At 29.7% G+C, this 13161-nt stretch overlaps 1 protein-coding gene and 1 long non-coding RNA gene across 2 annotated transcripts; both read left to right on the top strand.

The window, feature by feature from the left end:
- The first annotated feature begins 1451 nt into the window (after window positions 1-1451).
- Window positions 1452-3089, top strand: LOC113786381 (uncharacterized). The gene is made up of 3 exons (XR_003472668.2): window positions 1452-1561; window positions 2648-2704; window positions 2829-3089. It is a non-coding gene; the product is annotated as an uncharacterized lncRNA (long non-coding RNA).
- A 2062-nt stretch (window positions 3090-5151) lies between these two features.
- LOC113786250 (uncharacterized) lies at window positions 5152-5892 on the top strand. Its single transcript, XM_027333592.1, has one exon. The coding sequence runs from the start codon at window positions 5152-5154 to the stop codon at window positions 5890-5892; it is 741 nt and encodes a 246-aa protein (XP_027189393.1).
- Window positions 5893-13161: the final 7269 nt, after the last annotated feature.

Below are 13161 nucleotides of genomic sequence, written 5' to 3' on the forward strand. Positions count from 1 at the left end.
AATAATAATAATAATAATAATAATAATAATAATAATAATAATAATAATAATAATAATAATAATAATAATAATAATAATAATAATAATAATAATAATTAGGCTAAATACCACTTGTGATCCTTTAACTTAATTTTAGTAACGTTTTAGTCCTTTATCTTTTTTTTTTCCCCGATTTGGTCCTTTATTTTAATTTTAAGTGACAATTTGAACTTTTATGTTTTAAAACGTCAACAATGGTATCCTTTTTTTTACAAAAATTCAAAAAATCATCAAAATTTTCAAACAAAATCCATAAAATTAATTATATTTTGTAATATAAAACAAATTTAATCAAATTCGTAAATCAAATCTTCAAATAAACTCATATTTGTCATCCTTTATTTGATGTTGTTGGAGATGAAAATATGAGTCTATTTAAAGATTTAAGTTATGAATTTGATGAAACTACATTATATTGAGGATGATAATTAGTTTTATGAATTTTGTTTGAAATTTTTTATGAGTTTTTTGAATTTTTGCAAAAAATAAGGATAATGTTGTTGACATTTTAAAACATAAAATATCAAATTGTCACTTAAAATTAAAATAAAGGACCAAATCGGGAAAAAAAAAAAAGAAGATAAAAGACTAAAACGTTAACTGAAATTAAGTTAAGGGACCACAATGGTATTTAGCCTTAAAAAAATTATTTTTATTGTTCCTTTGGACATTAAAGTAATGAATTAAAAAAAAAAACAGTGAACAAACTTGGTGACCAAATATTTAATAAAAATAATAATTTATGTCACAAATTTCGTCTCTAAATCTGTAGCTAATGACATAGCAAATTAATTCAAATTCGTTACTAAATTAGTTTCAAAATTTAGTCACTAATTCAGTCTAAAACATCGGTCACTAAATACAATTGTTGATTTGGTCGCAACAACTAGCAACTAACAGTTTACCTACTGATTTAAATTGGTCACTAAATCGGTCGCTATTGGATTTAGTGATTGAAAACTCGTTCTTTTAAAGCGCTTTTTCTAGTAGTGATAGTGGCTTTAGTGTTCCTCAAGCAATATGTGGTTTTCAGGTTATGTTGAGAAGACTTGACTTGTAGGGTCAAGATGTAGTTGCCTTCAACAGTCTTTGATTTTCAGGTTTTGTGGAGAAAAATTGACTTGTAGGGTCAAGGTGTTTGTTTACATAAAAAATTATGTAGGTGTCAGGTTGTTTTGAGAAGACTAACTAGTTCGGCCAGATGCTGTAATTCAAGGATTTAAATTAATGGTTAAATCCTTCTAAGTGAATTGACTAGATGTAGCTACCAAGTTGGTGGTGAACCAAGATAAATTTATTTGTGTCACTCACAACAAGAAAACATCTGAATACCTATGGAAAATTATCCACGGATCTCAGTCATCTATTGAAATACATCCCTTGATTTTGTTGTAGGGTGTCATCTATTGTTTTTATTAGCTAAGCCGTGACTTTTCTTGTTCTCTGAAATGATGGTTGCAGCAAACTGTGATCGTTCCTCCTGAAAAAGGGTATGGAAAAAAAGGAATGAATGAGATTTTCGGTAAAGAACAGTTTTTTTCATCTCATTTTTTTCAATATTGATGCTAATTTAACTTATATTATGTTGTTCTTTGTTGATCTGATGTCTTTTTCATTCTCCGGTTTTTGATTTATTAGTTAAACATGGCATGAATCAAGGATTGTTTTGTGTGACTGTAGATCAACAATTTATGTTTACTCTATGAATTCGAATCGATCTAGGAATTAGCGAAATATTGTGATTTAACAAGAGTGTTAATTTGAATCTGACTGTAGATCAACATTTTGAAAGCGTTCATTTGCATCTAGAAATTAGTGAAATATTGTGATTTAACAAGAGTTTAACTGTTTTAAAAACTGATCAATTAGAACATGCTGAAAACGGGATAAATTTTCCTTGAATGTAAAATATTATTTTTAAAAAGTTTTTTCGTGTATATATATATATATATATATATATATTTGTAGTGTTTGTTTGTCATTGCCCTCAAATTTGGATAAGTGTCTTATTGGAATGAATGTACCAAGTTCTTGAAATGAACGTGCATGATTGTAGTTTAGTTTAGTCTAGGCTTTTGCATACAAGTTTTTTATGACTAAAAAAAATCTTCTTTTGATGTAATTAATCAAAATATTTGTATAAGTTCTGGCTTTTGTATGTTAGTAGAATTCTATGAATGTAGTTTGTTTGCTCCACTAAGCACTGAATTTTTGTATCATCATCATCATTATTATTTTCTTTGTTGCTTTTCCACATTATTATCCTTCAATACATTGATAGTTTTATATGCATCATCCAGATGACCTTGGAATTGGTTTCTTCTGAAGATATTGATTCCATTTGACATTAAAAGCCACGTTCAATTTACTTCATACTGCCATTTATGAATATGATTGCATTCTTGGATTTAGATATTTATGATTTAATGAGTGAATACATAGTAAGTTATAATGCTTGATCTTAATTGAGTACACTTGTTAACAAGACTTTCAATCATTCAAATAAAAGTTTATACCAACAAACAACTAAAAATTGCCTCTAGCAGTCACTAACAGCGACACTCTTCTTTTTAATATGTTGTTAAGTTTTTTCTCTGTAATGTTGCAGTAGCTTAGATAAGGAATATGTTCAGGATATTTTGCCATATTGGATTGTATTAAAGAGGTATTTTTCTTGTATTTTTCTTGCATTACTATTGTATATATGTCTCAATTATGTTGATTCTCAATCTGTGATATGTTGTTCCATCATCCTTTCATGTCAATTAGTTCATTTAATTCTGAATCAGGGATTTTGCAACTGCTAATATGATAGGAGCAAAAGGTTTAATGGGGAACTCGTGGCCAGATTTGGCCATGCTACCATTTGGATTGCTAACTGATCCTGGTAATAAGGTCATAACATGGCTTCTTGTCATTCCTGTATGAATATCATGATCTTTATTATTTTAATCAGTTGGTGGTCAGCAATGTACTTACACATATCCAATTGCTTCACTTATTTACTGTGTTTAGATTATTTTTCAATGTACTACAAGTTGTTTGAATTATTTTTCATGCATAAACTCCATTTTGATGCCTTACATTTATGGGGTCCATTTTGTAGAAAACAAGTAACACAATATGTCCATCTTTCTCTCTACACTCAATAATTTTCACAAGTTCATCCAAACACAACTCTAGATAAGCATAGTTTGGAGAGAATATATCTAAAGAAATCAAAGATGTGTCAATTGTTTCAAAAAGTGCTTGTCTTATTTCATCTCGTTGATTAAGACCTTTAGCTTTATTTACTCTTAGAAATAGGTAGAATTTTTCACGGATTATATGTGAGTAATGTTACTTACGTTTTTACCCACGGAAAATCTATGAGTAACGTTACCCACGGAGACTCGATGAGTCATACTGCAACGGATTTCCTTAAGTATGTTTATTTCACTGCTTGTTCGTCGGTAAATATTTTCCTACGAGCGAAAAAGCGACAAACACGTGTTTCGGGTAATCTGTGAGTAATATTACGTTACCTACGTACTTGTCGTAGGTAAAGATAAAATCTGATATAGATAACAACAATTTTTCTTGTAGTGACTTTACTTCTCTACTCTTTACTTTGCTGCTACCTTTGATTACTTAAGCATGCTTGTTACTGCCTGTGTATTAGTTAAAATCACCAAACTTGAACCAATTTTTGAATAAATAATTAAAAAAGAATCCAACTTAGACAAACACTATTCAACCCACTTTCTCGTGTTTGCACCTTTAGTGACGACCAAGGAACACAACCAATATTATTAGTAGTGAAATTGCACTTCAACCAAGCATGCATAGTCAAGCTGAATAAGCGACTCCTCTAATATGGATTTATGATGCTATTTCAAAATTCACCTACCAGTTCACAATCATAGATTATATGCATTATGAATTCAAGATTAGAATTGCAACGAGGACACATATCGTCCGAAGTCATTTTGTGTCCCTTTTGTGTTGCATTAGTCAAGATTTTTCCATTAGTTAATTTCTAAATGAAAAACCTGATGTTTGTTAAGAAATCTCATGTTTGTTGGTTCCAAGTCTGCCTTCCTTTTTTGGAGAGGACGCCTTATCCTATGATATCATATGACATTTGTGTTGTTCTTCAATGCTTCCCCAAATAAAATTTTGGCATATCTTCCCAGCTTGGTTACATGTGGAAGTCGAGATCAAGGAAGTCTGCATTATATATCCTAGGATGCAAGAGAGGGATGATTATGCAAAAATAATCTTACCTGTAAAAGACAAGTTATTAATCTTTCAATTTGTAAGTTTTTTTACAACAAATATAAATATTTGTTTTTATTATGTAAAATAAATATTTTAATGCAATAACTCTAAATTATATTTTAACTAAATAAAAATGAAAAAATTGTTGTTTATAAATATTACCATGTAGTATAAAAATATATCATAATATTAACATTCTTTTTATAGATTTTAAAATATAAATTAAATTTTTGTTAATAATTTTTAAATAATATGTAGACCTTATAACTATTAATAATGCTAATTCCGTAAAAATACTATTAATTATTGAATAATTTAATTTATATACATTGTTAGTGCAAAGATTTTTGATAATATTAGAAAATTAAACTCATTGTTAAAATTGTGACACCCAATGTGTGGACATGATTAATAATATGTCGCTATATTATAATTAGCATTTTAGCTTTTCTTAATAATTTTTTGTCAAACTCATGCTAACAAATTAATAATTATAAATTTTATGAACTCGAATCTGAATTTTCCTTCACAAATTTTATAATAGAATAAATAAAAATAAGGTAATTATATAAATAAGGAGAAAATAAAACACAACCCTTTGAAAAAATACTCAAAAAGAAGGAAAAACATAGGAAACCGTGTTTTCATATAAATAAGGCCTAGGTTGCTTTCAATGATACGGTTCACTCACTCACTCCGCTCTGCAATCAATCAATATCCTTTGCAATTGCATTTCTGTGCTGAGCAGAGAGAGAAGATCGAAGATCGATCATCATCATGAAGCGTTCTTGTCAATCTTTTGACAAACCAATGAAGAATGATGATTTTGTTTGGCCGCTACTTGCAAACGAAATGAAAAAGAATGGATCAAGAATCTTCATTTGTGATTTGTGCGGCAAATCTTTCAGCTCCGGCAATGCCCTTGGTGGCCACAAAGCATCCCACAACCGCTCCAACCTTCTTCAACCTCCAATCAAGAAACACAAACTCACCATCGATTCTTGCTCTTTATCTTCTCCTCATGATCATGATGATGTCAAACACAAACATGCATGTGTTCTATGTCACAAAGTTTTTCCATCAAACAAAGTTTTGTATGGGCACATGCGATCGCACTCTCAAAAAGATTCAAAGGCTATTCAACCGCCACCAATAACAACAACATCCCCTGATTCCAAGAAACAGAGTAATAATACTGATGATCAACCAATACTACCAACTATTGATCTAGAGAAATATTTTCCACCAAGATCGCATCAAACGAAGAAACGACGCAGTAAAAGTATAATTGATTATGAACTTATTAATGTTGCTCAAATACTCTGCGATATGTCTCGCAGTGACCCTAAAAGGTTGAAACTTTCGACCAATATCGATAATCAAAAGAACAAGGAACATGTGACAATAGTCAAAAATAATAACAACGAAAAGAAATTAGTGGTGAGATTCAAGATTCCTAAAGACAAGGAAGTTAAGAACAATGAAGGTGAAACAAAAAAGGAATCAAGTCATCAATTGGGGTCAAGAGGAGTTGTTAAAGATTTTGATTTGAATGAGATACCGGTTGATGTTGCAGATGAACAAGCAAACTAGTGTGTTTGTTTTTCTTTGTTCTATTTTTTTAGGCTTTTGTTCTATTAAGGATAAGAATCAGTTTCCTCTTCATGGGATATAGTTTTATACTTTCGAGAATATATAGCTACGTAGCAATTCTATGTATACAATTTGTTCAGTTGTTAAAATTTCCTCTATTATTCTTATTTCTTGTCTTTGTGTTTATACTTTTCCTTTCATATAACATTTGTTCTTCTTTTCACATCTTTTATGATTTCATCGTGGTCAATGTAACAAAATGTATAAATTAATTATCAAAGTAATAATTAATTATAGAAAACTAATTAAAATTTGGATAGAAACCACGTATATATCTCTTTCTCTAGATTATATGAAAAGCACAATGTTACAAATTAATTATCAAAGTAATAACTGGTTTGTTTCTAACTAGTTATATATAATGTTACTCAGTAATTTGAACAATTAATATAAAGTTCATTTGGTGTTCAAGTAATGTGTGGATAAGTATTTGTTCTGAATTTTACTATGCCACTACTTGAAAGTAGGATAAATAATAATTCCTACCATAACAGTCACCCTCTAATTTAGTTAGAAAATTGGATCTTCATCATTTAATTCAAGAGATTGATGTTATATTTCCAGTCTTTTTTGAATTTATTAAAGTGAGTTTTATTTGATTTAGATCTTTCTAAGCCTATTTTAATAGTTTCTAAAAGATTTATAAGTGTCTCTCCACAACTAAGAGATAAAGGGGTGAAATGGAAAAGAAAAAAAAAGATAAAGGATTGTGCTATACGTATATAATATAAAAGAGAGGAGGATATAAGGTTGGTTTGGTGGATGGGATGAGGGAGTAGGAGTGGAGTGATAAGGAGGTTGCGTGTTCGATCTTCACCCTCATTCACCAGAACGTGTTTGGATCCTCTACAACTGTTGTATGGTGTAGTAGTTATGAAAACTCTTTAAATTTAGAGAGTTGCCCTCTCTAAATTGTTTTATAGTTATGCAATAAAATTTTCTTTTAGCTTAAGAAGCACATTTTAATCACAAATAATGCCTTTACTCACCTAGCTAGGTTTAGTCCCTCACATGATTTACGTGTCCAACTTTTTCTCTATCACTATGCACAATAGATCCAATCCAAGGTACCTAAACTACGTAACTTATGTTATAGTATGATCTTCAATTTAGTACTTGCACACATCTTGCACAACTTGCATTTCATATAAGTCCCAATCTTCAACCTCCAATCAAGAAACACAAACTCACCATCGATTCTTGCTCTTTATCTTCTCCTCATGATCATGATGATGTCAAACACAAACATGCATGTGTTCTATGTCACAAAGTTTTTCCATCAAACAAAGTTTTGTATGGGCACATGCGATCGCACTCTCAAAAAGATTCAAAGGCTATTCAACCGCCACCAATAACAACAACATCCCCTGATTCCAAGAAACAGAGTAATAATACTGATGATCAACCAATACTACCAACTATTGATCTAGAGAAATATTTTCCACCAAGATCGCATCAAACGAAGAAACGACGCAGTAAAAGTATAATTGATTATGAACTTATTAATGTTGCTCAAATACTCTGCGATATGTCTCGCAGTGACCCTAAAAGGTTGAAACTTTCGACCAATATCAATAATCAAAAGAACAAGGAACATGTGACAATAGTCAAAAATAATAACAACGAAAAGAAATTAGTGGTGAGATTCAAGATTCCTAAAGACAAGGAAGTTAAGAACAATGAAGGTGAAACAAAAAAGGAATCAAGTCATCAATTGGGGTCAAGAGGAGTTGTTAAAGATTTTGATTTGAATGAGATACCGGTTGATGTTGCAGATGAACAAGCAAACTAGTGTGTTTGTTTTTCTTTGTTCTATTTTTTTAGGCTTTTGTTCTATTAAGGATAAGGAATCAGTTTCCTCTTCATGGGATATAGTTTTATACTTTCGAGAATATATAGCTACGTAGCAATTCTATGTATACAATTTGTTCAGTTGTTAAAATTTCCTCTATTATTCTTATTTCTTGTCTTTGTGTTTATACTTTTCCTTTCATATAACATTTGTTCTTCTTTTCACATCTTTTATGATTTCATCGTGGTCAATGTAACAAAATGTATAAATTAATTATCAAAGTAATAATTAATTATAGAAAGCTAATAAAAATTTAGATAGAAACCACGTATATATCTCTTTCTCTAGATTATATGAAAAGCACAATGTTACAAATTAATTATCAAAGTAATAACTGGTTTGTTTCTAACTAGTTATATATAATGTTACTCAGTAATTTGAACAATTAATATAAAGTTCATTTGGTGTTCAAGTAATGTGTGGATAAGTATTTGTTCTGAATTTTACTATGCCACTACTTGAAAGTAGGATAAATAATAATTCCTACCATAACAGTCACCCTCTAATTTAGTTAGAAAATTGGATCTTGATCATTTAATTCAAGAGATTGATGTTATATTTCCAGTCTTTTTTGAATTTATTAAAGTGAGTTTTATTTGATTGATCTTTCTAAACCTATTTTAATAGTTTCTAAAAGATTTATAAGTGTCTCTCCACAACTAAGAGATAAAGGGGTGAAATGGAAAAGAAAAAAAAAGATAAAGGATTGTGCTATACGTATATAATATAAAAGAGAGGAGGATATAAGGTTGGTTTGGTGGCTGGGATGAGGGAGTAGGAGGGGAGTGATAAGGAGGTCGCGTGTTCGATCTTCACCCTCATTCACCAGAACGTGTTTGGATCCTCTACAATTGTTGTATGGTGTAGTAGTCATGAAAACTCTTTAAATTTAGAGAGTTGCCCTCTCTAAATTGTTTTATAGTTATGCAATAAAATTTTCTTTTAGCTTAAGAAGCACATTTTAATCACAAATAATGCCTTTACTCACCTAGCTAGGTTTAGTCCCTCACATGATTTACGTGTCCAACTTTTTCTCTATCACTATGCACAATAGATCCAATCCAAGGTACCTAAACTACGTAACTTATGTTATAGTATGATCTTCAATTTAGTACTTGCACACATCTTGCACAACTTGCATTTCATATAAGTCCCAACAAGTATTTATGTACAACTCTGATTTTCCTATACTAATAGTTGCTAATAAGTGATATAGTTGATGTTAGGACCCGAAAATTAAATGATGTGACCAGCGCACAAGCTATATTCCTAGCTTAGCAAGCCTATCAACAAAATTAACAATTAAACAACTTAGTCGTTCTTTAACCATTTCAAAAAAATATATATACTCTTTCTCAAAATTTCGACAGAGTATCCTCTGTAACTTCAACATTCCCAAATTTATAAAATCCATGTTTAACTTTCAATTAGTCATAATCCAAAGAACATAATCTACTTTCTTAATACACTTCCATGATGAAAAAAAAAGAAGACTTTCTAGACTCCAAAATAGCTGCAAATTACATTAGACTCGACATATTTTATAAATAAATAAAAATGGTTCTCGATCAAAGAGGCCTGCCAACACAATTAAACAACTTAGTCGTTCTTTAACCATTTCAAAAAAATATATATACTATTTCTCAAAATTTCGACAGAGTATCCTCTGTAACTTCAACATTCTCAAATTTATAAAATCCATGTTTAACTTTCAATTAGTCATAATCCAAAGAACATAATCTACTTTCTTAATACACTTCCATGATGAAAAAAAAAAGAAGACTTTCTAGACTCCAAAATAGCTGCAAATTACATTAGACTCGACATATTTTACAAAAAAAAACAGTTTTAATACACTTCCAAAAAAAAAAACACTTTCCAGACTCCAAAATAGTTGCAAATTACATTAGACTCGACATATTTTATAAATAAATAAAAATGGTTCTCGATCAAAGAGGCCTGCCAAAATGAAATATGGTCGAAACTTGAATCTACTAACAGTTTGCTACTCAACTGCCTGCGAATCTGAAAAAATAAACAACATGAAGGGGTAAGTCACAAAGACTTAGTGAGGAGACAACAACCACCAACAATTAGAAAGGAAACACAAAAAGGCACGAATAACTGTTTTACAATCTGACGGCAAATATGTTAAACAGTATTACTTACAAATCTAGAAAATTCTAAATTTAATATATACACATATAAAGTCATTAAACTTATAATTTAACTGTTCAGATAGAAATATTAAAAATGCAGTTAATAACGAATCAAAATCAAAATGAAGTCTCATATTGTCTATTGTTAAACAACAACAAAATTAATTAATTTAAAAACCAATTGATATCTTAACTTGCTAAGGATAAAAGTTTCTTTACCTTCTAAGTGTTACCTATCAACATGAATTTCTCCTGGTTTAAGCTCTAACCAATACGTCAAATTAAAAATTGAAATAGCAGAAAAATTAAAAATTGATTTAAATATATTTTTTTGTCTTTGTAAATATATTTCGTTTTGATTTTAGTCCATGTAATTTTTTTGGTTTGATTTATATATCCTTGTAAATTCTAACAAGTTTTAAAAAAGTTCTTTATAAATCTTTTTTGGTAAAAAATAGTGACATGACGGAAGTAGCATATGATGATTGTGTAATTGTTGTTAACTAGGCAATATTTAATATTTAAAATTTAAAATTTAAAATTTAAAATCATTTTATTAACTCATTTAATTATTTAATTAAAAACTTAAAACTAATTAATTAATTAAAAAACCAAAGACATAGATAAATAAGCTAACTAATACACCTATTTTTCTTTTATCTTAAATCCTAAATCCAAAAAATAAAACTAAACATATTTGCAAGAATTAAAAACATATTTAAATCCTAAAAATTTGTATTAGAAGATTGAAAAAAAATACCCGATTTAAGACAACAAAAAAGACAAATTTGAAAACATAGTATACATTTCTACATAATTTTAACATAATTGCATAATAAAATTCATAGATCGACAATCAACTATGAATAACATGCACACTGGAACCAACAAATCAGCTGAAGATATTTAGATTGCCAAACCACTTGTATCTGTTTCTCTTCTCCAACATAATTTTCAAAACTTAGATAGCAAATCCGGATTTTGTTTTTATAATATTTCTAAAAACTCATTTTTAAAGATGATTTATAAAATGATTGTTAAAAACTAAATAGTAGAAGTGTTTCAAAAAAGTCCTTACTTTTTTTTATACTTAAATACATTTTAATCCATTATTTTATAAAAGTTGAACTTTTAGTTCCCTCATTTGTAAAAGTGACTTTTTAGTTTCTCTATTAACTAATTATTTAGATTTTTTTTAGTCTCAACTATTTTTTATGATGTAACATTCTCATTAATGACATGGTACTTAAATTGACACTTGTGAGTTGGATAAAATACTTATTATGTTATTATTGTTGTAATTAATTTTATTTATTATATTAAAATATTAAAAATAAATTTACTTTATTTATATATTTAAATATTTAAATTTATTAAATTTTAAAAAATTAAATAAAATGTTTTAAAACTTATTTATTTTATTCAAATTTAAACTAAACAGGTGGATAGATTCGGGTATCGGGTTGAAAAACAGATAAAGTCAAGTTACTTGGGTGTTTACCGTCCATTTTGGATGTCAAAAGATGATCCGTCAGGATCCGAGCCACAGGAGGAGGAGGAGAGGGACTTAGCGCTTTACAATTAGTATGTTGAATGTTATTAACTAAAGCAAAAAATTTAGTAAAGAAACATATATTTAGAAAGGCGCACAAACTTTCTTTTGCTAGGAAATCTACATTATGGTTAGCTTCACGTAAGATGTGAAAAAGAGAAGTACTCCAATCGGGAAGATAGATGAGAGAGTGGACTTCTTTCAAGAGAGGTTGGAGACTTGTCGAGGTAGATGATACACCTTTGACCATGTTAGTTAGAGGTTTAGAATGACTTTAAAAGATGACCTTTTTAATCCCATATTTCGAGCCATCCTAACATTGTCAAGAAGAGCCCAAACTTCAGCTAAAAGAACATTTTCAATGCTTAGGTTTTCATAGCAAACGGTACAATAATTGTCATTCTCATCGTGAATGAGTCCACCAAAGGAAGAATTTTGGGTAATAGGTTTAAAGACACCATCAACACTCACCTTATAAGATCCAGATATGAGTGTTTTCCAAGTGATCTCGGTTCTAGTATTCTTGTGTTCCCAAAACCTGAGGGGTTTACTATTCTCTTTAACAACCAGATGAACATGATGTTGAGTTTTAATATAGAAATTTGTGTGCAAGTCAGAAGAGTTTGAAAATATAAGTTCATTCATATCCTTCCAAATTCTCCAAACGGTGACTCCAAAGTAGGTAGGTTACTATTTGAACCAAGTTAATTTTCCTCTTGTGATTTTGATGTTAACAAAGGTATATTATGAAAATAATTTGTTTGGAATAATGGCTTCACTGAGTGTGGACAATTAGAACAAGAAAATCATAGGAAGGTACCAAAGGAAGTGACTAGATGAACACAAAAGCATACACATGTGCCTTTGAACATATGCCTACTAAAGCAATGTTCCTTTGAAAGTTACAAAGATTGCCTCTGATGTTCGGCTCTGAATTTGGGTCTGAAGATTGCCTCTGATACCTGGGGCTGAAGACTGGATTTGAAAATGGGTCTAAAGACTGTTTGAAGACTGAATTTGAAGCATGTCTTTGAAGCCCTTGTGTGTCTTTGATGTGCCCAAACTCAACATGCCTCTGAAGAGTATATATCAAACTATCATTAACTCTTAAGAGATTGTTCAAGCCATGCATTCAAAGCTCATATTCCGCTAATCAAAAGTTGCAACACACTTAAAATGTTGCCTCTGATATGCAGCCTCTAATATTGCACTGAATTTGATGATTCAATATTGTGACACTAATTCTAAGTCACACAATTCAACCTCTAACTTTTATTGTCTAAGAAATATAATATATCACTCTAACAGGAAACTTAATTGCTTTGATCGAAAACCAATGGCTCTGATTGAAAGAATTCATTTTGAAGAAAAGACTTAGCCGAATCACAATTTCAGAATATTCAAGAACAAACCCGAATCCATTCTCGCTCCAATCAGTCAAGAGTATGAAGGAAGATTTGCATGGATATGTTTTTGAGCATAGTATGAAATTAGATATGATCTAAAATTATAATTGAAGGAAATCATTGACCAAGGTGAATAGAAGATATGACCAAAATATTATTCACAAGAAGATATGGTCAAATTATTGTTCACAAGAACATATGGTCAAAATAGTTTTTACAAGATGATATGACCAAAATATT

This window comes from Cicer arietinum, unplaced genomic scaffold, assembly GCF_000331145.2.
Source record: "Cicer arietinum cultivar CDC Frontier isolate Library 1 unplaced genomic scaffold, Cicar.CDCFrontier_v2.0 Ca_scaffold_6182_v2.0, whole genome shotgun sequence".
Classification (NCBI taxonomy): Eukaryota; Viridiplantae; Streptophyta; class Magnoliopsida; order Fabales; family Fabaceae; genus Cicer; species Cicer arietinum.

Bases quoted from the DNA above. Each gene is read 5' to 3' on its own strand.
- LOC113786250 (XM_027333592.1), top strand. From the start codon at position 5,152: ATGAAAAAGAATGGATCAAGAATCTTCATTTGTGATTTGTGCGGCAAA.